Source organism: Penicillium angulare (assembly GCF_028827245.1).
Source record: "Penicillium angulare strain IBT 27051 chromosome Unknown utg000004l_segment0_segment0, whole genome shotgun sequence".
In the NCBI taxonomy this organism is placed as follows: Eukaryota; Fungi; Ascomycota; class Eurotiomycetes; order Eurotiales; family Aspergillaceae; genus Penicillium; species Penicillium angulare.
Genome location: NW_026623163.1, coordinates 1,249,267 through 1,274,418, shown reverse-complemented (window position 1 = coordinate 1,274,418; position 25,152 = coordinate 1,249,267). Strand labels below are relative to the sequence as shown.

At 45.9% G+C, this 25,152-nt stretch overlaps 13 protein-coding genes across 13 annotated transcripts; 6 read left to right on the top strand and 7 right to left on the bottom strand.

The window, feature by feature from the left end:
* Nucleotides 1-780: 780 nt before the first annotated feature.
* Nucleotides 781-3,684, top strand: N7478_004413 (putative C6 transcription factor; the record flags this gene model as incomplete). The annotated part of the gene is made up of 1 exon (XM_056920627.1): nt 781-3,684. One exon carries the CDS (start codon nt 781-783, stop codon nt 3,682-3,684), a length of 2,904 nt encoding a protein of 967 aa, XP_056778664.1.
* Nucleotides 3,685-6,392: 2,708 nt separating this feature from the next.
* N7478_004412 (uncharacterized protein) lies at nt 6,393-7,031 on the top strand (the record flags this gene model as incomplete). The annotated part of the gene is made up of 2 exons (XM_056920626.1): nt 6,393-6,462; nt 6,547-7,031. 2 exons carry the CDS (start codon nt 6,393-6,395, stop codon nt 7,029-7,031), a joined length of 555 nt encoding a protein of 184 aa, XP_056778663.1.
* A 41-nt stretch (nt 7,032-7,072) lies between these two features.
* On the top strand, nt 7,073-7,742 carry N7478_004411 (uncharacterized protein; the record flags this gene model as incomplete). Its single annotated transcript, XM_056920625.1, has 2 exons — nt 7,073-7,088; nt 7,153-7,742. 2 exons carry the CDS (start codon nt 7,073-7,075, stop codon nt 7,740-7,742), a joined length of 606 nt encoding a protein of 201 aa, XP_056778662.1.
* A 1,317-nt stretch (nt 7,743-9,059) lies between these two features.
* N7478_004410 (uncharacterized protein) lies at nt 9,060-10,148 on the bottom strand (the record flags this gene model as incomplete). Its single annotated transcript, XM_056920624.1, has 1 exon — nt 9,060-10,148. One exon carries the CDS (start codon nt 10,146-10,148, stop codon nt 9,060-9,062), a length of 1,089 nt encoding a protein of 362 aa, XP_056778661.1.
* A 930-nt stretch (nt 10,149-11,078) lies between these two features.
* Nucleotides 11,079-11,563, top strand: N7478_004409 (uncharacterized protein; the record flags this gene model as incomplete). The annotated part of the gene is made up of 3 exons (XM_056920623.1): nt 11,079-11,209; nt 11,322-11,387; nt 11,482-11,563. 3 exons carry the CDS (start codon nt 11,079-11,081, stop codon nt 11,561-11,563), a joined length of 279 nt encoding a protein of 92 aa, XP_056778660.1.
* A 647-nt stretch (nt 11,564-12,210) lies between these two features.
* On the bottom strand, nt 12,211-12,861 carry N7478_004408 (uncharacterized protein; the record flags this gene model as incomplete). Its single annotated transcript, XM_056920622.1, has 1 exon — nt 12,211-12,861. One exon carries the CDS (start codon nt 12,859-12,861, stop codon nt 12,211-12,213), a length of 651 nt encoding a protein of 216 aa, XP_056778659.1.
* A 1,924-nt stretch (nt 12,862-14,785) lies between these two features.
* Nucleotides 14,786-16,656, top strand: N7478_004407 (flavin-containing monooxygenase; the record flags this gene model as incomplete). The annotated part of the gene is made up of 3 exons (XM_056920621.1): nt 14,786-15,320; nt 15,373-16,475; nt 16,528-16,656. 3 exons carry the CDS (start codon nt 14,786-14,788, stop codon nt 16,654-16,656), a joined length of 1,767 nt encoding a protein of 588 aa, XP_056778658.1.
* A 391-nt stretch (nt 16,657-17,047) lies between these two features.
* N7478_004406 (uncharacterized protein) lies at nt 17,048-17,342 on the bottom strand (the record flags this gene model as incomplete). Its single annotated transcript, XM_056920620.1, has 2 exons — nt 17,048-17,096; nt 17,152-17,342. The coding sequence occupies 2 exons, from the start codon at nt 17,340-17,342 to the stop codon at nt 17,048-17,050; spliced, it is 240 nt and encodes a 79-aa protein (XP_056778657.1).
* A 1,093-nt stretch (nt 17,343-18,435) lies between these two features.
* Nucleotides 18,436-19,186, bottom strand: N7478_004405 (uncharacterized protein; the record flags this gene model as incomplete). The annotated part of the gene is made up of 2 exons (XM_056920619.1): nt 18,436-18,578; nt 18,868-19,186. 2 exons carry the CDS (start codon nt 19,184-19,186, stop codon nt 18,436-18,438), a joined length of 462 nt encoding a protein of 153 aa, XP_056778656.1.
* A 1,127-nt stretch (nt 19,187-20,313) lies between these two features.
* On the top strand, nt 20,314-21,160 carry N7478_004404 (fumarylacetoacetate hydrolase family protein; the record flags this gene model as incomplete). Its single annotated transcript, XM_056920618.1, has 4 exons — nt 20,314-20,373; nt 20,425-20,538; nt 20,597-20,924; nt 20,985-21,160. 4 exons carry the CDS (start codon nt 20,314-20,316, stop codon nt 21,158-21,160), a joined length of 678 nt encoding a protein of 225 aa, XP_056778655.1.
* A 319-nt stretch (nt 21,161-21,479) lies between these two features.
* N7478_004403 (uncharacterized protein) lies at nt 21,480-22,151 on the bottom strand (the record flags this gene model as incomplete). The annotated part of the gene is made up of 1 exon (XM_056920617.1): nt 21,480-22,151. The coding sequence occupies one exon, from the start codon at nt 22,149-22,151 to the stop codon at nt 21,480-21,482; it is 672 nt and encodes a 223-aa protein (XP_056778654.1).
* A 1,341-nt stretch (nt 22,152-23,492) lies between these two features.
* On the bottom strand, nt 23,493-24,342 carry N7478_004402 (glycoside hydrolase family 3 protein; the record flags this gene model as incomplete). The annotated part of the gene is made up of 4 exons (XM_056920616.1): nt 23,493-23,698; nt 23,756-24,076; nt 24,143-24,194; nt 24,250-24,342. The coding sequence occupies 4 exons, from the start codon at nt 24,340-24,342 to the stop codon at nt 23,493-23,495; spliced, it is 672 nt and encodes a 223-aa protein (XP_056778653.1).
* Nucleotides 24,343-24,602: 260 nt separating this feature from the next.
* Nucleotides 24,603-25,083, bottom strand: N7478_004401 (glycoside hydrolase family 3 protein; the record flags this gene model as incomplete). Its single annotated transcript, XM_056920615.1, is given in 2 exon segments — nt 24,603-24,788; nt 24,808-25,083. 2 exon segments carry the CDS (start codon nt 25,081-25,083, stop codon nt 24,603-24,605), a joined length of 462 nt encoding a protein of 153 aa, XP_056778652.1.
* Between the last annotated feature and the right edge of the window lie 69 nt (nt 25,084-25,152).

The window sequence follows — 25,152 nt, the reverse complement described above, 5'->3', positions numbered from 1 at the left end:
ATGCTATCCGACTAGCATAGGTGAGATATGAATAGCGTCGATTCAATCAAGTAACGGGACAATGGAATTTCCATCCTTTGTTGATTACAGCGTTTTATACAGTACCTTAGGTCAATTGCTTTGCGACTCGGGCCGAATGTGGACCACATGCAAGGAGCTCGGTTTTCACGCTAAGGATATGCAATTCATGATGGATATGGATAACCCTCGTGCTGTGTCCATATATAATGAATGATATAACGCAGCCGCAGTTTTACTGCGCAGATTAAGATTTAAAGTTCTCTTGAGACATCCATTTTTGTCACCATCGTACATAACCGAGTCCGGATGTAGCGTTGTAACCTTAGCGTGGGTCCCTGCACAGCTCTTTTTTTGTGACTTTTCTGCTTTGTGACTCTTAACGGCTTCTCTAATTCTCATAATCCGAAATTTGGAGTGCTAAGAATTAAATAACCAAAGGCGTGAATTCCTCGGTATCCGATGTAGGGTGTTGTCGAGCTTCAAATTGGTAATACTAAATCCCAGTGCTGCCAGTGGACGCTCAGTGCCAAGACCAACCCTCGCCGCCGAACCTTTCCCCATATTATTCGCCTTTTGCTCCTCTCCTCTCTCAAAAATCCCCCAACGCCCGACTCTGATCTGTCCCTGTATCCAACCCTCGCCCTTATCCCCGGCTACTCCCGCGCTTCTTCTGGCAGGGATATTTCCCCCCATCCTTTTTCCCCTCTACTCGCGCCGAACGATGCTTCGGGCTTGGGTCTTGGGGTACCCGCACCCGTCATGATCCCTCCGGACTCCGATGATTCGCCATTGAAAGCCTCTGGCATGGGCTTTGGCTTCACCCACGAGGACTCTACCGCTATATTAGATGATTTTGATACCCAAAGCCATGCAAGCTCCCGCGACCCCGGTAGCACACAGACCGTTGACCCCGCGGCGGGCCCCGACAACGGTACGCTAGACAGCCAACACGATGCCACTACCCGAGACGATGCGGGCGCAGACCCAAACTCGGCAAGCGGGGACCCAGCAGATAAGCCCCAATGGAGCGAACTGAAAACCAAAGCTGGTAAAGAGCGGAAGCGATTACCGCTGGCTTGTATCGCATGTCGGCGCAAGAAGATTCGGTGCTCGGGCGAGAAACCAGCTTGCAAACACTGCACGCGCTCACGCATACCTTGCGTATATAAGGTCACCACGAGAAAGGCTGCGCCTAGAACAGATTATATGGCCATGCTAGATAAGAGACTGAAACGGATGGAAGATCGCGTCATCAAGACGATCCCCAAGGATGAGACGAGAGACATGGCCTCTATCGGCAGGTCGGTGGTAAAGCCTTCTGCACCAGGTCAGTCTTCAAGACAACAGAAAAAGCGCAGCGCAGATGAGGCATTTGCCGCAGAAATGGATGACTGGACCCGTGGAGATCGCCGTCCGCCCCCGGATACGTTCCCCATGAATCGCGACATCAAGTCCACCGATGGGTCGGGACTTTTGACCGAGGGAGCGGAATTCTTGCCTTCGCTGGAGATACAGGAGCACCTCGCCGAGGTATTCTTTGATTGTGTATACGGGCAATCTTATCTCTTATTACACAAACCTAGCTTTATGCGGAGGCTCAAAGCTGGAACAGTCCCACCAGTATTAATTCTTGCAGTTTGTGCTGTCTCGGCTCGATTTTCAACGCATCCACAACTCAACTCAGAGCCCCCTTTCTTACGGGGCGAGAACTGGGCCAACCCAGCTGCAGCTATCGCGCTAAGTCGACATGACGAGCCTAACATCACCATTCTTACGGTCTTTCTTCTCTTGGGTCTTCATGAATTTGGAACATGCCACGGCGGAAGAAGTTGGTCATTTGGAGGACAGGCATTAAGGATGGCCTATGCCTTGCAGCTTCACCAAGAGCTTGAAAGTGACCCATTAATTGGCCAAGGCAACGGAAATTCGCAATTAAGCTTTACCGACCGGGAAATTCGACGCCGAACGATGTGGGCATGCTTCTTGATGGACCGATATAACTCCTCGGGAAGTCAACGCCCTCCTATTGGAAACGAGAAATTTTTACATATCCAACTACCCATAAAAGAAACTCATTTCCAAATGGAGATACCTGGGCCCACGGAGGATCTAGATGGGGATATCTTAAATCCAACACCCGAAGACTCCGGCCAATTGTCAAATGCCAAAGATAATATGGGCGTTTCGGCATATATCATTCGTGCTATTGTTATCTGGGGCCGCCTCGTTGACTACCTTAATCTTGGGGGAAAGAGAAAGGACACACAGCCCCTTTGGCATCCCGATTCGGGATACATGCGATTGAAGCGACAGATTGAAGAGTTCTCTGCTTCACTACCCGGGCATCTTATCTTCACATACGAGAACCTGCAGATTCATGCTGCCGAGAAGATCGCAAATCAGTTTTTGTTTCTCCATATAATTATTCATCAAAACATGTTGTTCTTGAACCAGTTCGCCATCCCTCTGTCCCCTGGAGGACGGCCACCCAGGGATATGCCGAAGCCATTTTTAAGCAATGCTGGCCGCGCAGCAGTTGAGGCTGCGCATCATATTTCAGTCCTTTTTGACCGAGCTTCAGCGTATCCACTTACAGTACCTTTTGCTGGTTATTGCGCATACACAGCTAGTACAGTTCACATCTGGGGCATATTCTCAAAAAACCCGCAGCTTGAAGCTCGGTCCAAAGAGAATCTCAGACATACTTATCGGTATCTCAACAAGATGAAGAAGTATTGGGGAATGTTCCATTATATGGTTGAGAGTGCCAAGGATCGGTATCGGCAGTTTGCAGATGTCGCTATTAAGGGATCTATAGCAACACAGAATGGTACTTCGCTCGCTCCAATGTTCCAATACGGTGACTGGTTTTCCAAGTATCCCCATGGCGTTTCACGACTACACTGGGAGGATCCAGATACCCGGCATAAGGAAACAGGCGAGGATGCAGTGATGGGCCAGAAGCCAGACCTGCAAAGCGTGGAAGATTTTTTCGCCAGCCTTTCACCAACGCCACAGCCCGCTCTGCCTCGCAAAGCACGATCACGAAAGAACAGCAAGTTGTCAGACAGTACTTCCAGTATCGATCAAACATCTCCATCACAATCTATGGAAGTCACTATGGGAAACACCCCGAGCATTCCAGGAAGCGCATTTCCCCAGCCATCCGTCTTCCCACCAAATCGGGCTATGTCATTCAGTCAATTCGACTTCAACGTCGCACCGGACCAACTACCACAACTTGATCGCCAATTTGTCTACGGCTCATTTTCGGACTTCGATCCTACAAATTTCATGCCTACCAATCCTCCGCCCATGCCTCCGCCACCTGTGAATGGAGTCGAAACGCATAGTGCAGATCAATCTCTTTTCAGTGGCCAATTAGATCCAGGTGCTCCATCTGGAACAGGTGAATACTATCAACCTAGCGCATGGTTCCTTCCATTCAATCTAGATCCTATGGGTAGCATGGGTGCTCCGCCTCCTGGGAATCCACCTCCACCAGGCCCCCCTCAGGCTTCGGTACCGGGTACCGCCAGTGGGGGTGGTGCTCCAAATGTCTCTGATATGTCTGGATTTGGCGGAGCCGGGAATCTACCCTTGAGTGCCTACGATCTAGGTCTGGGTGGGCCAGATATGGGTCAAGACTCGCGAAATGGATAATGTGAGCCATATATGTGTAATTAGCTCGAGGGATGAGATGTGATGTTTGAATATTGTTTCTAGCGAGCTGGATATTGGATTTGGGTTAATGGTTGGTGTCTATTGTTTGGATTTTTCATGTCAAAAACGGAGCTCACTCTTGTACATATTTCTGGCTCCTTTGTCTCTTTGAGAGATGTTTCCAAGGTTATGAATCAATCATTTCGAAACCAAAATGTCACTCCCTAGCACGATGAACAATGGAAGAGTATTATAAATGTGTAATGATATACCTTCTTTGTCAACTTGAATTGACCCTCCGGAAAAAAAAACGAAGCAAAGAGAAAGGAATCGGAGGATCTAAAGGCTTGCAAAGAATTAATCAAGAAGGTAATTCGTGAAAGCCGCCAATCCTTAAAAGCCGCTATAGAAAAGTTTGCGGAGAGGTAAAAACATTTGTTATTGCCAACTTGAAGAATTCTACTTTTTTTCACCTTCCTGTTTCTATCAGATTTCCATCAGAATTCACATAAGATTATTGCTTGTCGTAGGGGATATAATTACAGTAAGAGTCTCTGGTCGGAGCATTCTACTGAATAAGACATTGTATATTCTTACTATTCCTAGCTTCTATCTCGCTGTAGTATTACTTATCCGCCAGTAGATTCCCCTAATTGCACTATATTTACCGATCAAGTCATGGTCTGGATGCAACTTATGAATACAATTGGTACGAATTTGCATGAAAGACCCGAGCCACGGATACTAGTAGACTCAGAGCTTAAGATTGTCTGGTAATGTACCAAAATCTTTTATTACATTATGGCTCCGCAGGCCTAACCCGACACATCTCACGTACTATTCCAGCAACCTTGGAACATTCTAAGGTTCCAAGCCTCATTCTGATGTTCAAGTTCCAAGGCTCAAGTTGAAATGGAGCCCGAGTTTGAAGAATTTATTCCCGGCCCAACCTTGGAACGACTCGGGAATACTAGTACTAGTATATATATTCTAACGCTGGAGCTGGTCAAAAAGATCATGGGTCTGAGGGATCATACCTATTTCCAAGGTTGACAATATGATCACATCGATCACGATTGAATTAAAGCTCTGGGGCTATAGGATCTCAATCTTAAAAGTACCCGTAGCCGTCGCTGAAGGCTAAACCACATTTCTAAACAGTCCCTGTGTAGCGGGTTCTTGAGAGGGCGCCTGTTAGACAGAGATGTGGAGACACATCAACTTGAGTGGGGTATAGTGCCAAAAAAATAGGTCTCCACAACAACTAGCATCATTGGTCTAGTGGTAGAATTCGTCGTTGCCATCGACGAGGCCCGTGTTCGATTCACGGATGATGCATTTCTTTTTGCTCCTTTTGTAGTTCTTTTTCTTTGATGACCTCAATCAAGCCTTTCTCTTGTGGAGGATTTTCGGAAGAGCGGGAGCAACGGGTAGATCTTTGCGCAATTACAACCAGTAGCCCCATGCAAATACTCAGGAACTCGCCGCCGCCGGAATCCAGTCAACATCGTCCATAACATACCATATGCAAAATCTCGCATCCTACACTTACGATACCAAAAGAGCAGGCGCAATCCTTTTACCAAAAGAAGACAGGCCTTTGTCTATATCGTCCATTGTCCCCATTTGCAAAGCAGACTTCTTAGGCATATTTACTGGTGTAGTCCGTTTCTCAGAGGAGCTCAGTATAACCCACAGCATTCCTAGACCTTCCGAGAGACTTTGGCTTGATCATTCTCAAGTCACAGAGATACTGATCCAGATACAGGTGTCTAAACCTAGTAGTAAAGCAAACGTGTACCTTCATTAGGATATTTTCTACGGCGGCGTCGAGACACAGCCTGACATTTCGTAGCGAGTCTCTGTTAAAGCCATCAAACAAATTATGCCATTTAAGCCTCTAATTCGCAGAGCTGCTCAGCATGGGCAATATGAATTGCACTTATCGTCTGAAAATGCCGAAAGAGGCTTTCTCGAAATTGCTATACTATCAGCCAATAATTAACTATCGAAGCTCTGATTTGCTCTTCTATGGATTGTAGATGTGTTTCGCTCATATTAATTAGGGAAATTTAAGCCACTCAACGTCTAAGCGCTTTTCTCCTCTCTTATCCTTTTTGTGGGTTCCGATCGTACGCTACAGAGCGCACAGTGGTTGGGAGGCATGACCGAGAAAGAATCCCAATGGAGGCTTATCATTGAGGCCAATTGGTCGAATAAAGCTCCCCTGCTCCCTATTCGACTAGACATAGACAGCTCATTTACCCCGCTCGTTCCTCGTTTCGCCGCTCTTTTTTCCCTTTCAGCGCAACGTGGAACAGTCTCGCGTCGGCCCGGTTCCGTTCACGACCCGGGCGATCATCAGCACCACACATAAGCTTGTCGGATAAGTTATCTCCATGACCAAGGACCGAAGAGAAAGTAGTTACTCGTAGTAGTCCATCTACTGACTCATTGAATTTCAATGACTAACACTAAATTGCCATTCACTGCACAGATGACGTGTTCCGGCCGCTTTGCAGGACAACTCATACTTGCATTAATTACCCTGCTTCTCACCACTCCCGGCTATATTAGATGTAGTCAGGCCTTCTCTCCCTTTTATCTTTCATATAATTCTTCTGACATATTCAGAGATCACTTGATAGCCAGAAAAGTTAAAGTAGACCAAAAAATGGTAAAGAAGAAAACGAAACAGCGCAAGCCCAATGGGCTTCCCGGGCGATCCCTCACCCCTGAGATCTCTCCCAAAATTGACTATCATCGGCCTTCGTCATCGTGAGTTCTTTGAATCAGTAGCAACCAGCATTTTCTGACCTATTTACTGGCCCTACGAATCCCCTCTTGTTACCCTCATTATAGGAAGCAAGCGATATGACATTCCCGCTCATTTCCTTCGAAACTACCCAAAGTTTGCCCCTTCAAGACTTGGCATATCGACTTTTATCTTGTCCCATGTTGACGAAGATGTTGGGCATACCGTGATACACTTCTTATACACAGGTGGCTACGAGACGGTCAGCTCGCCTCTTGGCGGAGGCACGTCAGATCTCGCTAGAGAGTATAATAGGAGCGTTTTAGTCTACCATGCGTCAAGGGTTTGGGGTCTTACTGATCTTGAAGTCCTTGCTCAGCAAAAGATGCAGCACTTCGATGACGAGCTTCCTATTATTGAGATACTGCGGGTCATGAGGGGCGTTTTTTCAAGCCTCCCTGCTGGTGAAACTTGGCTTCTAGGTTACATTCAAGAAAAATTGCAGCGACAACTAAGGCCTAATGATCCAGGGCTTGATTTAGGCGAATTTTACGATATCATCGGCCAAGACCATAATTTGATAATGCGGTGATGAAATTGATTATCGAGATACTATCTATTCGTTTATCTTCTATGAAAGATCAGCGCGGTAAGCCACTTACAACAAATTAACGATATGCTGATCAGGCTGAACTAATGTTTTACGTTGTTAGTGAAGACACCGAACGGCATTATCTCAAATGAATCTCCTCTTCAAGGGCCTGAGCCTTCCCCAGCAGAGACTGGGTGTTTCCCCGAGCCTGCCCCCGAGCCTGCCACAGAAGAAACCGAGTCTTTCATAGAAGAGCCTGAGCCCGCTCCAGCAGAGCCTGATCCCGCTCCAGCAGAGCCTGAGCCCGCTCCAGAAGAGCCTGAGCCCGCTCCAGCAGAGCCTGATCCCGCTCCAGAAGAGCCTGAGCCCGCTCCAGAAGAGCCTGAGCCCGCTCCAGCAGAGCCTGAGCCCGCTCCAGAAGAGACTGGTGCTGAAGGAAATGGCGAACAGTGGAATATTCCCCAAGTGCCTGCTAATGCTGACGGCTGGCCACACGCTTCTTTGTTACCCGGGGGTACGTCTGACACCGAATTACTGCAGGAGGCTCCTGATCAGGGCCACATAGCGGAAATTTCATGCTCGGACTTAAGCCTGTACGAAAATTGGGGAAGCCTGTCTTCGAAGGAAAGAGCTAAGAGGGCTCGCAAGCTTAGGTCTAGAGGACTTCCCATCCCAAGCGAGACTGGTTTCATTTCTATAGTTGCAGATTGAGAGTGATTTAGGATAGCTCCAGCCAGGCAATCAAATCATTTACTTCCTATTCATAAATTTGTAAGGTACCAAAAAGGGGTATAGAGGTAATCCATGGGCCTGGGCAAATTGGGAGTTTTCGCTCTCCAGTTTAATGGAGGCACCAACGATCAGAAGCGGCGTCTATAAAGTCGATATGATTGGTTCGATGTTACTTCTTTCTCCACTTTGGAGTGGCTCGGTCCCCCCAAGCAAGTTAGGATAGCGAGTGCGGGTGGGTAATGGATGGTGGAGGGTAATAGCTAGACATAATTGGCTAAATAAGGCCGTCTTCCTCACTGAGAAAGGAGGTATTCACCAGATCGTGGGGATCGTCGCCGATAGCTCATACGGAAATTGAGGCACAGGTTAGGAAACGGGAGTTCAAGTGACCGTCTCCATCGAGAGATCTCAGTTGAATTCGAGGACCGCGGCTAAGGACTCCGGGGATCGTATACATCGTGGGTATTTTCGCTGGTGTGAGCACCGTGGCACATCCTAGGACATAGGAGTTCGAGAGACAATGTATATCGTGTGGCATCCACGTTGTACGACAATCGTAGCATCCTGTGAAATGTACCTTTGTTTTGCGCCTTTCGCCTCGGCGAAACGCTGACGATCAAGCGAGACGCCGACGAGCGCCCCACCACCAGCGAAAGTTCTACTAACAGAATATTCAGTAGGGAGAAGATTGTGATAGGTATAATTTTCTCGCTCCTGAATATTATAGAATTCTAATGTTATGTGGTACTGAAAGATATAACCCACAAATGTTTCACGTTGATAATTTCAAGTTCGGGTTAAAAATAGATGTCCCTAAAATTCTCAGCCAAAAATTTTCTCCCAGGAAAAATATTTTTGTCTCGAAATATTAAGCAAGGTAAAACTTTTCCATTTTATAATTTTAATGTCCATAAATATCCGCAGATCTTTAATAATATTCTCGTGAAATTTTGTAGATTCTTTATATTACGAGCTGAGAAGATTCCTACTCTCCAAAGATGCACATTCAGGCCCTCGTTGGAAAACTCCTGTCGGACTCGGCTCGTCAATCAGTCTGCTCGAATGTTCTAGAGCGGAGGACAGGCTAAATTTAAGATACAGGAGGGGGTATATCGTCGATTGTACTAGTATTCCAATACAGGCCTATTTCCCCTCTTCAATATTAATCGTCTTGAACATAAAAAATCATCCTTGTTTCCATAATTTCGCAGTAGTACAAATGTCAGAAATAATCTGCTGTGCCTTCTGTAACTCTCAATGTGTAATTCGCTCATTCTTTCTTCTTGTAACGTACAATTAATTCTCCGTAGCTGTTGATTCTTCCAACTCTTTTTGCTTCTTTCTTTCTTTAGCTTCTGCATCAGCTTGCTTCCACGAGCCTTCGTAATGATGCGTCACAAGAGCATCTCCTTGATCAGTCGGGTATCCATTTTGACGTGCAGCGAAGGAAACCCCCGGCATGATTAGAACGTCGCCAACTAATTTGGGGTGTTTGATACCCGAAAAGTCGCGATCATCGACAGTCCTGCCCAGCAGCTGTCCGAGACTTTCCAAGATAGCAATCGTCATGATCTTGGGACCAGTCACATTGACGACATCAAAGAGCATCTCCAGCTTGATCTCCGAAACAGGGATGTGGTTGGAATCGGCAATCTCTTTAATTTTGGCGATAACGGCATCGACAATAACTTGTAGATTGCGCGATGACGGCCGCGCTGAGAAAACCCAGTTGCAGAATTGCGATGCAACCTCCGTTCCCGGCCCTCTCCATTCAAAGTCAAATTCTAATCCGACTATCATATCGATCTTCTCATCCTTATATTCGAGAGGCACCCAATCGGACATTGGCTTCTCAGATTGGACATCTAAATCGCTCCAGTATCCGCCCTCAGCGAGGACGATCAGGTAACGAAGAAGGTCTGCCCGCAATATCGGTATTGGAAGGTTCTCGTAAACATCAACAATGTCCGGTCTTGTTTCCTGGTAATGTGCTCGAACGAAAGCCGCAGCCGAGAGATCGGTCAAAAGTTCGTTGCGGGAAGATGGATTTGAGACTGTCCAGCTGTCGATCCATTCATGTTGTTGCCCCGATAGATTATAAGTTTTGGCTGAATGCCACACTTTATCTGGAATGCCTTTTATGGAGGTATCAATGATAGTAGCTGGATATCCAGAGTGGACAGGTAATGATTTTTGAGGAGGAGCTGGTCGAGTTGAGCTTGTGTCACCCGTCGCAGTCGTATATGAAGAGGTATTGGGGCTAACTAGTGCCACGTGTATTGGGGCCCAGCCCGCATAAAATGAGCCAAAGAGGATCACAGCGATAAAAAAAGCGACGAAAAAGCGTATTGAGCGCGCAGACTTGGAGTTGGAGATTGAGAACATCGAGGCGGAGCTTCTGAAGGGCAAAGCAGCGCAGTGTATCAAGTCTAAATCACTGAGTCCCCAAGGTAGGTAGAAAAGAACAGTCCTCTCTCCTTCAGATGCGTAAGTAAGAGTCTGAAAATGAATTAACAAAGAGATAAAAAGGAATAATTGACAAAGAAGAAATCATTTCCCAGGGTCGAGATAGGGGGGTACCGTGAAGTTAGCGCTTTCAGAACTCAGCGCTTCGGACCGAGCAGAGGAGATAGTGGATTTTGCGAGTGGGAGACCCCACTGCTCACCATAACCCGGCGCCTAACATAAAATACGGGAACTATTTGACCCTCCACGGACCACAGTGGGGGATCGGTTCAACTGATTACTAGTGTATCACGAATCGACAGGGATGCGGCTTAGGTGCATTGGTCGTGCCGAGATCCGGGCCGCTGATTGGTTACTCCCTAGACCTGCGATTTAGATCTGCTGTTGATTGGAGGACTAACTATCCCTGCTGCTTTAGGTGCTTGGCAAGCAATTCAGAAGCCAGACAATCTCGGATTACACCGTAAAAACAGTAGGTAGTCGAACGCCTATTGAACTAGCTTGGTTGGGTGTAATTAGTGAATACAAGATTGTCCTCATGCCCATTTCCCATTCCCCCTTTCCACTTTTTTCGATGCGTAGTTCTTTTTTCTCGCAGTGCCCAGTATCGTGATTTCAATGATTTTGACCTCGTTCGCGCCATTTTCAGCATGGCTCATGATTGCGAGCAGCATAATATGGCCCGATGTGGTCTTGGGCCAAACTACCGCAGTAAATACGACACTAGAGAATGAAACTGGGTTCATCGGATGGTATTTAGGCCCCTCTACTAGTGAGTATAGCCCACAATCGCACTCTATCTCCCTTCCAGAAGGACTATAACTGAGAAAGCACTGTACAGCCCAAGCAATGACAGATCCACTTACATGGACTACATCTGGGGATTATGCACGTGGATGTTCCGCTACTGGCGCCTGCGCTTATGCCACAGACTGTGTGGAAAATAGCATTACTTATGATGACGGGGTAACATCTTCCTGGTGAGTCGCAAGAAGTCAAATCATGTTGGATACTAAGATTCGCCACTGACCTCGTATCTCTCTTTTCTCTGTCGAATCTAGCAATATATGTCGTACCATGACAATCTTCCAGTCAGAACCATATGCAACACCGTCCGCTAGCAATCTCTTCTGCGCAGAAGCCTGGGCCGCTTACACGGTATTTCGTGAATTACCAGCGACCTCAACCAGCTCAAGTATTTAGCCACCCAAAGTGAGAAGTGGTCGACTAAATAAACTGACTATGACTCTAGAATCTTCAAGTTCCTCGTCCACATCAGCGATCTCGCGCACAACAACTTCGCCTACTGCAACGGCGACGGCCCCATCCACTGAATCCCCTGCCACTACGGATGAACCACATAGTTCGAGTAAAGCCTGGATCGCGGGGGCTGTAGTTGGCCCTGTCGTAGGCGTTGCACTGATTGCGGCCCTTGGATGGTTTCTTTATCGTCAGAAACAAAAAAAGCTTCAGTTACTATCCGAGGATCCACCTATCATAAGCGCAAGATCTGGTCCATTTTATCAGCCGGAAGCATCGAATACAACTCCACAAGAAATGGATGCAGGCTATTATCCACCTGTTCATGAGCTTGAGCCGTTTTCTTACAAATAGGAGCGCCCCGATCGATTGGCGTGGTACTGGGGAACGGGAATGTTTGTATAATTAAATACGATGCTCCACGCTTTAGTTATGACCTTATGGGTTCTTAGAGATGGATTTGTGGCAAATTTCTTGAACAATACTATATGATTCATCATGTAAACCGATGCACCTGTTAGCTAGCCAAACTACATGTAAAATGTAGAGTATAGTATGAAAGAAAGAATATTCAACATAGAGAAGAAAGGGTCTAGTACTAGTACATAGTAGAATTCAATTATTCCGATCTAGCTATCGTAAAGGGGTCCCTTAAATCAACTTGATTGGACCTTTGAGGAATGAAGTAGTGCCATTATTTTTGACTCGACGCCAAACCGGTCTAAATATACACCTGCTTATGACACACACTATCCCACGTACTCGCTGCATGGTCATTTCCACCTCGAGGCAAGGCAACCGGCCAGGCGACACTTACTAGTACAGCCTCCGCATCCCCCCAGTCGGTTATGCCGGTGGCTTTACTCCAAGCTCGAGCTCGGCCACAAAACCATTCGAAAAGCCCCGCCATTTCTTTCTTACCGGGACAATTCACACACTTCATATCGATGGCTCTATGGTGGATTTGGCTCTTAGCCAAAGCCAAGGCTCCAATGAAGACTTTCCAGAACCAAATAGATTGACTGAGTTGGCCATTATCTCCACCAAGATCACCGTGAACCTGAGTAATGTCTTGTTTCATTATCAGAAGAAGGCGATAAAATAATCGGCACTCGAGCGGTTCACCTCCATCAGTCATGGCAAGAACACTGAGCACATATAGTTCCGCCGTTGCCCCTATACCACTCCACGAAGTGCGGGGAGGAGGAGGCTGGGATAAGTTTGTCTTGTCTGAAGATCGTACTTCGTTGTCATCAGATGCGAAAGAAGATACGTGAGCATCAACCAATACGGCTAGTAGCTCTGTCGGACCGCCTTCGTTCCACACTTGATTCAGATTGCGAGGTGTGGGATTGTTGTGATACCAATCCATCGTTGCAGTGATATACCTAATACAGTCAATGACTGGCGAAGGGTCTATCGTTTTCGGCCGACGGTCGATCGGAGGAAAGCTGAAGAAGTAAGGAAACATCCGCAGAGCTTTCAATCTCGCATGAAGGCCTCCGTGTTCCATTCTGTGCCATGTTTTAATTAGGCGTAGAGCCGCGGCCGAAGTCCCGTCGTCGTTTGGATCGACATCTTGGGCCTTGCAAACCTCTACAAAACCTGCCAGTCGGCTCTTCAAGCAGGCAACAAAACATGATACACTTTATTTGTAGTGAACGAGTAAAAGGTTAGTTTATGAATATCCTATCTCATAAATTGGAATACTTACAGAATAAGGTAACGATTAGTGAGCTCTATTGCTACATCATCAATTTTGCTCCAAGGGTCGTGCACTTTTCCACGAGTTTGAAAAAGGGCCATGACGCCATTCAAGTGAATTTCTGCTTCAGTAACATTGCCAAGACAAGCCTACAAGATGAGTAGTTAGGCTTTGAGTCTTTATGGTTGATTGCGAGGTATCAAGACTCACCTCAGCTAGACATATCGTTAAAATTTGTCGCACGCAAACCACGAATGTTTGAGAATCAGCAACTTCAAGCCATCTGTTGATTATGCGTATACTCTCAACCTTGTGGAAAAGAAAGGCAGAATCATAAGACCGCAAGTCACCGGTGTTCCAACAATAGTGTATTCCAGCGATTATAATAGTGCTTCGGAGTGCGTGTTTATCCAGATTGGCTAGGGCAAGGCTTTTGAAGTCCACTCAGCATAGGTCAACTTCAAAGTTAAAAGGAATGAACAGACCAGTCTTCTTTTGGATTTGACGGAGCTGCCGAGAAGGCGGCTCCACTTTGATAAACTGTATTCGAGCGGTTAATATTGACTGCATAAAGCATCGACAAAGGACCTACAGTAGTGGTATAGTTCTTGTGACTTAAATGGCATTTTCACGGGGAGCATGTCGAAGGGATCCAGCGCTGTGCTCGTCCTCAATTCTACACTGGTAATACTACCAGGTGTATGCACCGAAGCCCATGGAGCTAGCTGGCCCGGTGGGACCCTCTTATTTTCCAACATCCTTCGATCCCGAAGCGGGATAGTGACAGGTGGATATTTACATGATCTTTGACCAGTAAGACATTTTTGGCTGCCAAAATAGCGGTTAGCAAAGTATCCCGGTGGGTCTTTAATTGTCTCGCGGTAATATTTGATCATGCTCCCTTTACCAAGGCTTGCCCACGCAATCCAAACTTCACAAAAAAGGATGCACGTACCAATGTGGGCGTTGCTCATCGCATCGGATGTGGCGTTGCCTGCACGTTAGGCATCCCGTTCTTTTACGGGTATTCGGGTTTGGGGGCATTTCCACGGTCGGCTCTTTAGGGGGGAATTATATCCGCATTTAATAAAGACTGGTTAGATAATGGGCCTTTGAGTCTCCAACAAGTCAGCTCTAAAAACCTTTGACACGACGATATGGAAGCGAAAGGACACGAGTGCGAGTTTTTGGCCCCCAAACATCTGACAAAGGATTTTGCTGATTGAAACGCTAAGCTCGCAATCTCAAAGCAGTAACTGTTTTCGTGCAAGGTATAGTCACAGCTTTTTCATTTGTTGAGTGTATCTAGGGTCATAAGCACTTTTGTGGAAACACTTGCTTCTTCGCGTTATATTTTGGAAGAAGGTGGATATCGTTGGTTTGTGTGGAGCCGATCGACCATAACTTGAGATGGACGCTAGTCCTATTTTGGACGAATACTCGAGGCTGACCATGTAAGAAAGTATGGATTTCTGGGATATAAAGATCATCTATTGCCTCACATCATCGGCAAATAGAATTTCTTCTTATTTCTCTCTCAAATATTCTGTTATACTTTCCTTTTCTCCCTGGGATATAGCTGCTCCCTAAAATGTCTCATGAATTCCCACCATTGGCGGCTCTTCCGCACCTTACCCTCCACCAATCTGTGGAGCCGGAGCAGTTCGATGCGAGCAAAATTGTCAACGAGTGGCTTTCGTCTTTCACGTCAAATTTAGCCAAAGGACAGCCTGTTGATATCCTTGACCATTTTCTTGAAAAAGAGTCGTGGTGGAGAGATTTCGTTTCTTTTTCGTGGGATATCGCATGTCATAATGGAACCGAAGCCATATGCAGATATCTTAGTAGCTCAACGACTGGATTTGCAGAGGCGAAGGCAGACCAACCCGGCGTATTGCAATCGCAATTAGCTGATATGGGAGGACTGAGGTTCATCCAATCCGGCTTTACTTTTAAGAACAATTTCGGCACTGGAAGGGGTGTTCTTAGGCTAGCGAATGTTGGGCCTGCCCGATGGAAGGCATGGACGGTATTCACTATGCTTGAGCACTTGAATAAACCAGAAGCTCTAGACTCATCAAACACCCAACCTGACGAAGCCCTCCAAGTCTTAGTGGTTGGTGCAGGTGAGTTGGTCATGACCCCGCTGTGAGATAAAATTGCTAACCATAGTGTTAGGCCAATCCGGGCTTGCAATTGCCAGCCATCTGAAAGAGCTGGGCCTCAAGTATCTCGTGGTGGACAAAGCATCTCAACCAGGGGATTCATGGCTGGCTAGATATGAAACAATAAAGTTGCACACGCCTATCTGGACAGACCACTACCCGTTTATGAAATATCCAACCGACTGGCCTCAATACTTGGACCAGAAACATATCGCAAAGTGGATGGAGTACTATGAACATGCTATGGGTCTTAACATCAAGCATGACACTCTGGCGAGCAATATTAAGTACAATGAACTGGAGCAGCGCTACACCGTCGATTTGCAGGGCAAGAATGGCGATACCGTAACAATCAATCCCAGACATATCGTCCTAGCGACAGGGTTGTTGAGCGATATTCCAATTCGCCCTACATTTCCCGGCGAGGATTCATTCAAAGGGCAGATCTACCACACAAGAGAACATAAATCGGCGGCGTTGACACCAGACGTGCGGAATAAAAAGATCACAATCATCGGGTCGGGAACCAGTGCGCACGATGTTGCCCAGGACTTTGTTAGCCATGGCGCTGAGACTGTCACGATGGTGCAGCGCGGCTCTCTGTATGTGACATCTCTCAGCTCATTGGAAAACATCCAGCTTCCGCTATGGAAGACTCCTGGAGTGAGCACTGAGGATGCTGACTTGCTGGGAAACTCTATGCCAACGGCTGTCGTTCGTACTCTCAGTATAGGAGCGTCCCAGATGATGACCGCAAATGACAAGGTCCTATTGGATGGGCTGCAAAATGCCGGAATGGCTGTGAAACAGGGAGACCAAGGCGACAGTTTGGTTGATCACCAACTGATTTTGGCGGGTCATTTTTATATTGACCAAGGAGCAAGTCAAATGATTATTGATGGTCAGATCCAGGTCCGGAGATGTGAGCAAGGCGTTCAAGGATACTACCCCGATGGAGTTGTTTTGGGCGATGGGACGAAGGTTGAGTCTGACCTTGTTATCTTGGCAACGGGCTTCGAGCGTAACATCAAGGTTATCGAGCGAATTATGGGGAAGGATGTTATGGGTAAGGTTGGAGAAGTGTGCAGCTTGGACGATAGTCAAGAGCGAATCGGCGTAAGGTTTTATCCATTCGAAGAGCTATTCAGCCGGCTAACCACGCGTATAGGTATGGAGGCCGACCGGCATGCCGGGATTCTGGTACATGACTGGTAGCTTCATGTGGTCAAGGCAATTTGCTCCTCTCCTGGCCCTGCAGATTGCTGCTATAGAGCGAGGCCTGAACAGTTACGCCTAAGAGAAATCATGATGGGGTTGATGATGATGTGTTATATAGAGGAGGCCTCAAGAATCAAGGGATAGCAGAAATCTCTTGTCTGAGGCATCCATGTATCACCCCTACCGTGTATGTCACGGTTGAAGAATACAGGAACAAACTAAGATTGCGAAGGACCGACAAATGAAGGATGTAGTAAAGATACCATGTGAGCTAGAATGAGTTTTATCTACATGTGCAAGCTTTCTGTGACAGATGCAGAGCAATATTCAGTTCATAGTGATAATTATTATTTTTATTATTTTATTAATCTATACATTCCCATCATTTCCATCAAAATTAGTCGTCAAATATTATAAAAAAGTCCTAGCCAATGGTATCATCGGCATCCATGTGGGCCCGCCCAAATCTCTTAGACCGAGAAGGATTTGCCATGCAGGTTGACTTCAAGTTTGCTGACCCTAAGTGCGTTCGTTAGCATATATCAAAGAAAAGAAGTGCAGGAAGTAATCTTACTGTCGTTTGAACCAGGTGGGGCGGCGAGGGGTAGCTGCTGCCACGGAGGTTTGAGAGGCGTTGGCAGACTGGGCAACCGTGTTGCTTTCGGCAACAAGCTTGGGAGAAGTGAAGGCACCGATAGTGCTAGAGCGGGCAGAGCTCAGGTTGGTGCCGTAGGGGCCATCGCCGAGAGGAGGAACAGCAACCATCTTGTTATGTGAATTAAGGGTTGGGAGACTTGATTTGGTCTGGATGGCGAGATACCAAAGATGGTATTGTAGGAGTGAAGTGAAGAGTGAAGTGGATGATGGATGTTGTTGATGATATTGAACTTGCTGGTTGATCCAAGTTCTTTATATCTGTTTTCTGTTCCTCCTCTAGTATACTTCTGGTTAGGCTTTTTTTTTTTTTTTTTTTTTGCTATCAGTAGACGGCCATGCCGAAAATAACAACCCGGTGTATAACCGTGTGTTGACCCTGAATCGGCCCGTGGAATTGCCACCGGTCTAGGCCGATAGTAGCGTGATCGTCGGATCACCCGATCGAAAAATTTTCCTTGTTATCTTGACACCATCTAATCTGGGTTTAGCATCACACATTATTCTATGCGTGATTTTCGTTTGACAGGTCTCGAACCTTTAGAACAAAAATTGAATACCAATAAATCTCCGCGGATAAGGTCGGTTCGCACGGCATTCTGGTACTAACATGATTGGGTGCGAAGACTTGGCCTTGAGATAATTTGGCCCTACCTGGGCAATCTCGTTTAAAGAAAATATTTTTCCTAGCTAACGGGGAACCGTCTTCCACCAAACTGCCGAAGCAGAAAAGGGACCAACCCCCACTGCCTACTGTGGTTTAGTTTGCAATCGCCATCCACACATGTAGCAATGGTTTGCTATTATCACGATATTTGTTAGCCCTTAGCACACCACCTTATTTTCCACACAATCTATAAAATTAATTGCATATGGGATGCGCCCCTCAGTGCTCACACAATTAATTCCGTAGCATTACGAACACCACAGTTACACTAGACCAACATGTTGAATACTTGACTATATCAAAATCTTGTGAACCTACCCTAGTCATTAGAGATAGAAAACCGAATATTGTACATAATGAAATCAAACATTGGTTGAAGCTACAAGCTGATGGCTCCACTTGAGCAATAAAGATACATAGATGAGTTGAACCCGTGCACGGAAAATTTACACATGTGGGGCACTGCCCGTCCCTAGGTATCCTGAGGTATCCACTCTTCAATCAAGTTTCCCATCACTAGATGGTTCGCTAAATATTTTAGAAATCTGAACCATGCCCGAAGATGGCTTTCGGAGTAGCATATCCATGTCTAGCAGCACAATTCCTCGGAAGAGATTTTTCATTAACCATAGGCTCCATTTGAGTCATACTCTCGACGAATTGCATGGCAAATCCCCCGACTGATTCAATCCAAGCGATGTTAGATCGGTAGAGTTGAAAGCAGATTTGCGCTCCCCGAACTCATTCCGCATAATACTCAAAGTTTTTATTGACATTCTGCCAAGACTGTGTTAGCGGATGAGAGAAATTGCAACCACCTAGGATGCAACGGCGCCTCGAAACCTGGCAGTATCAGAATAATGTGGTGGTGATAGAGCGGGCCAGGGACTGATTGACTGAGGCTTTCAAAAGATACTGCGCACTTGTCAATTAGGATTTAGCATGGCTTGAAGGAACACTATGACCTACATTTCAACAGCCTTGGCAGTGTCCAAGTGTTCCCGAATTGCTGTAGTTGAAGGTGCAATATGGTGATATAATGATTGATGTCGGAGCTGAGATTGTGCTCTACCATGATATTAGTCTTTTTGTAGAAATCCAAGGATATCAGAGCCTTGAAGATAGTGAAAGAGATTGCAGGGTCCACGGTAATGCAGAAATTGCTATCCCATTGGTCTGTAACAGATGCAATACCTTGACACTCCTCAAGAACACGCTGCCAGCCTCCCCACCATTCGTTGCGTTGTAGCAAACCGGGATCTGCAAGCAAGGGAAGTAGCTGTGCCATTCCGAGTCGTAGCCCCATAAATCGCGACCTTCCAGTGGAGCTTTGTGGTACTATTAGTACTAGTAGAGCCACATACACATATGGATCTCGGCCATACCCGTGGTAGTAAATAGTCTTATCCGAGTCCTTGCGTTCTCCAGGGCTGCCTCTATAAACCCATAATATTGGCAAATCTGTCAAAGGCTTTTAGATCTGAATTTTCGAAATATACATGCCCAATACGACCCAACTGGACTTCAGATAGATGATCCTCGATAGTTGTAATAGTTAATAGTGGAAGTGTCCATTTTTGCCTTGTCTCGAGGAGAAGAGCAATCCAGTCAAGTATTCAAAGAGACATTGTTGAGAATTTTGCGACTTATGGCTTGTATGTTATTCCAGTTCGACTTTGGTTAAGAAGGACGGAGAATTGCATAGTTCATAAGGGCTATTTAATATAAATAAACTCGAACGGCGCCAATGATATTGCTCTATACTAAGTACAGTAGTCCATACACTCCGCGGAGGATCACAGGTGAGGCATTGCCCGGGGTAAGCAAAGGGCATCGTATTGACATAAGCTGTATAATACCTATTGATTCCCGCAGCCGTGGTATTAAAAAGTATTTTTCTTTTGATATTTGCCAAATTGAATGGAAAATTGTGAGACCGCGATAACGACGGGTGCTTAGGATCGTCCGCGGAGCAATTTTTGTGGTGGCCCCCAAAACCAGTACGTCACGGGCGTCAGATCGTAAGGGGCTTCATTCATGGCTTCTAAGCAAAATGAAACTTGGAAACTGAAATATTGCTCTCCCTCGTATTCTGTCAATCTTCCTCGCTAAAGAACCGTCTTGTCCATCTCTCTCGTTCCTGCGTCCCATATTTTCCCAGAGCTTACTATGTCGACTTTCAATTATCTTTTCCAATTCGAGGCAGATGACCAAGAGAGACTTTTCGCAAAATGCGATTCAACTGACCCGGTGATCGGGGCATCGGTCACTGCATATCCTGCCTTTGATGATTTGGTGGAGGATAAAAATTCGAGGACTGCGACCGTGGCAAAGGTTTCACCATCTTCCTGATCTAGACGACACCAATCCCGAAACTTACTTGGTATTTGCTAGCTACTACCCCCTCTTCCCAATATGAATCTTCCAATATACTGCGTCGGACTGAATTATAAAAGCCACGCAAAAGAGGCCAACGTATGTCATCCCGTCTCTACTAACTAGAAAATTCGGTTTAACACAAAATAGCTCAACGTTCCGGCAAACCCCCCATTATGGACAAAGCCTGCCGCATCATTATCAGCTCCAAACGAACCCATTTCTGTCAGTCGGTTTTGTGCTTCGCATCTTCCTGACTGGGAGGTAAATTTGACCGAGCCGTCCGAGTGAACGTAATTGATCACTAACGAATACTCGCCAGGGTGAATTGGCATTTGTCACCTCTCGCGATTGCCGAGACGTTTCACCAGAGGAAGCCGCACCCTATATTCTCGGTTATACTATTGGCAATGACCTTACGTGCCGCTTTTTCCAGCTCCCGGAACAGGCCGCTGGGCAGTTCTTTTTCGCAAAGGCATTCGACAAATTTGCTCCAATAGGACCTGTTCTTACGAGTCCAGATATCTTCAACAAGGGGCGAGCAAATGCTACACTGACCACCCGAATCAACGGCAAAGTAAAGCAAGATGCGATTATACAACAAGAAATGATATTTAACCCAGAGCAAGTGCTGAGCTGGATGAGTCAAAGTGAGTAGCTGCCGAGTCTTTTAATCGCATCCGATGAGGTTGTTTTGACACAAATACTAGGCACCACAATCCCAGCGCACACAGTGGTAATGACTGGCACTCCAGCAGGGGTTGGCGCATTCCGAAAGCCACGTGAATTTTTGAATGATGGAGATATGATCGAAATTGAAATATCTGGACTGGGCGTTCTAAGGAATCAAATAAAATTCGAGGATGGTCAAGATTCGATTATGTGAGAGTTCTCTCCTAAATCCTTGTTGCTCGAAGGAAGAGCACGGATTCCAATCTACTATCTACGATGATAAATCCAAATACTGATTCGGATCTCATTGGGTTCTTATACAGGTCACTTGCTTGGAAGCTAGTGAAAGGAAGGCTCTGGTATATGCTTAGCCCTTGGCTGATATAGACACCTCATATAAGGAAAAAGAAATCACTAGCCAACTACCAGCCTTCAAGCCCAAGTTTTATATGATAAACAGTATTTGTGATAATTAAGTATAAAGTTCTTTGTGCAGTAAAGGTGAATGGAAGATGATGCTTCAAAATATTTGTTTAATCGCATGATGTTTGGAGCCTGAGCTTCATTCTGTTTGAATGCACTGTTGAGACGCTATAACGCTCATTAGATGCTCCAGGGACCTTTTTAGATGGCCTACTGGCATTTAAAGTCTTTACTACTAGCTTTACAGACCCATCGGTGCTCTTGTGAGGTTGTATGAGCCGATTATCACACAGCAGATCCCGAAGCATGCAAATATCCATCAATTCCGTCTTGGATCCTTGGCCGCGCTCGGAACTTAAAAGGCGCTGTCCTAGCGTTGCCTGACCGTAGTGCGGATTCAACCATATGATAGGTACATCGGTCATGCGCATGATGTCGAGGTGCTCCTCAAGGAAGGCCGAATCCGTAGCGTTATCCTCAGCAAGACATGCCGTCATGAGAATGATATAGCCATTGTGTGCTCTTTGTCTGAGCTTCTGAAAAATGGGCGCTCTTATAGTACGTCGTAGCTCGTGATGTTTATCGCTGCGATCGGGTACCACTGCAGATACAGGGTCGATGAGTAGATGGTTGTCCAGCATAATAGTTCTGTCGACGGGCAATTGTTGTTTGACTTGTTTTAGTATCGTAAGCTTTCCCGTGCCAGGGAATCCGTTCAAAACTACAACAGCCCCCGTGCTGCGTGGTACACCGATGAAAGGCGATGTCGGAAGAGTATCCATGAGAAAATATTATTGACAGTTAGGATCTCACCTTGCTGGCGTATTTCTATAGTAGTACTTTCTTGAACTTCCGAAATGCAAGCTGCCAAAGGATTTATATCAGGCACCAGAATTAAATAAACACATGAGACAGTTTCATCCCTGTTCAAGTCTTGACATGAAGCGGAATCGTGGTGTGACTCATCGATACATTTTACTAGATTTAGTAGTATGTATTCCCATTTCCCCAAGGTTACAGCTCGAGATTCAAGTTGCGGTTATAAAATTCACCGCGACGGACCCTGTGGAAAATGTCTATAAAGATGATGAGAGCATATCTATATTTATATTATATTGAGGCTAACATACTAATCTCAAGCAATAACTTGAAATCGGCATGGATGGAACTCCGAGAGATACTCTTCTAACGTTTCAAGCTGACACTGCAAATTCAGGTACGTAATCTTAGTTCACCATCTAAAATTGGTAGGAATCAACTAGTATGTGTTGTTTTTTTTTATTCTCAAATAACAAAATTTTTTAAGACTTATTTTCTGACTATAATTCGCACGACAGTTGCGGGTTGTCAAGTGTAGCACTGTGAAGGCCTCTTTGCGAATGGATGCTCCCGAGCTTTCACCTTTTACACTAAAATCCAATTTAGAATGGAGTCGAATTCAGGTGTAGGCGCCATGCGATACCCGCGAAAAAGGGCGGTCACTGCATGTCAGCTCTGTCGCGCCCGAAAAACGAAATGCAATAACCAACGCCCCAGTTGCCGGGTCTGCCTCTCAGTCAGAGTCCCTTGTCATTATGCCGATAGAACTGATCATTCTTCGTAAGTGACCCAATACTATCAACAGCGCAATTGTTTAGCTAAAGTCTCATGAAAACTTGTAGCTTTGACCCAGCTAGTCTAGAGATTATTGATCGTTTGAATCGTATCATGACCACGCAAGAAGACGTACTGACTGCTGTGCGCAACAGTAACCTCGGAACATCTACAGAATCAAATAATTCAACGCCGGGGACTTATAGTCCTCTTGGAAGAACTTTTCTCTCCCAAATGACCATCTTTCTAGATTCTAAGAATGCATCGCCCTCGATCGCGTTTATCCTATCACATTCGGCGGTCGCTAAAACATCATGTAAATATGCACATGTGATATGTCTAAATGCATTAAGAGAAATGTACAATCCTATTTCCACATTTTCTTGAGTACATTATGCAGCTTCCTTAATTTTTTAACAAATATGCAAAATCGAAAAGCTTATATAAAATTTAACCTATAATTTCAATTTGCAATGTTCTTCAAATAACAGTTGTGATTGGAGTTTTACACCCTGGCCGTAAGGGTATTCTCAGATGGTGAACTTAGAGGCCACACGAATGTCTGCTGCTGATGCGCCGACGTGTACATTGAAAGTACCGCTGGGCGTAATCCAAGTTTGCTGCACAACATCCCAATAACTGATGTCTTTGCGGGTAGGATAGATCTTGCGATTCTGAGTCTCTCCATCTCGGATAGGAATAGCTACGAAGCCACGCAGAACCTTGGTCGGATTGCCTGCCTGCTCAGGCATTTAAAGATAAAGCTGTGCAATCTCTGTTCCGTCGTACGGACCGTCATTGGTGACAGTTACCTGAACAATGACAGCAACATTATACAAAGCCATGTCACCACCTGGTGCATTACCAATATATTCAATTGGCTTTTTCAAAGCCTTATCTAGCATGCCATGTTTAGAGACTTCAAGTGCTCCATAGGTAAAGTTTGAGTGTGACAGACCATGTCCAAACCAAAAACGAGGCTCGACTCCATTCTTCTCGAAGCCACGATAGTCGACTGAGATGCCTTCAGTATAGTTGATCTGCGGGTATGGCTGGGGATCAACGACTATATTGGGTTGTGCGTAGTCGGAGAGACTTTTGGCGATAGTGTATACTAAGCGGCCAGACGGGTTCACGTCACCATAGAGAATGTCGACAAGTGCGGGGCCAAGTTATTGACCACCGAGGTTCGCCCAAACGACAGCAGTCACATTTGGGTGTTCGATCCACTTCTGAATGATTCAATATGTCAGAAAGAGTACCGGTCATGGATGTTAAAATACCTACCTCCATATCAACAGGGCCAACAGCTTGCACCACGACAATTGTGTTATCGCAATTTTCAGCGACGGTGTTGATCAATAGATCACCATCATGCATCAATATCAGTTCCGGTCTAAGGATTCCCCAGACGACGAAGATACGACAGGAATACAGACTGTTCCACGCTGGGCAACAGTCTCCACCATTGTCATATTATGGCTGAAGGTCCAATCAACAAGCGTCAAGTCTTGGTTTGCTCGGTTGCGCTCAAAGGATCGACCAAGCGAGGGTCTATTTAAAACGCATCATTAGATAGCTTTGAATGAAAAAAGGCGTTGATAACTCACAAAAGGTTGATCCCGACCCAGAGCCCCCGGCTAGGGTCCCTTCTCCAATACCATGGTAAGAGGATCCATAGCATATCCATTTGCCGTTGACCATTCAATAGGCAGAATACCATCTCCATAACCATACTGATTAGGTCCGTACAGATTTGGCCCTGCAGCAGGTCCAAACAAGGTAATTGTAGTAGGCTTCTTCAAAAGGAAGACCACCTTTCCCTTCTGTGTTTTTGAGAAGAACTGTTCCAGCTGCAGCGATCTCACGAGCCAGAGTTCTATGCCGCTGGCTCTGGCTATTGACAATAGGCTTTCTTGGATCATCTACCAAATTTATATCCGGGTAGTCACGGTCTTGGTCCAGTTGGAAATAAGGAGTCATGATTCTAGTCGCAGCATCATTCAATTTCCATTCTGGAACGGATCCATTATTCACTGATTTGGTGAGATTGGCACCGTAAAAGCCCCAAGAACCACCGTTCACAGCTACTCCTGGCATGTCCTGATCCATTCCGGCCATGAAGCGTCAACGCCAGCTTTGAGAGCAAACCAATCAGTTTGAGTGTAGCCCTGGAAGGCCAAATGTGTT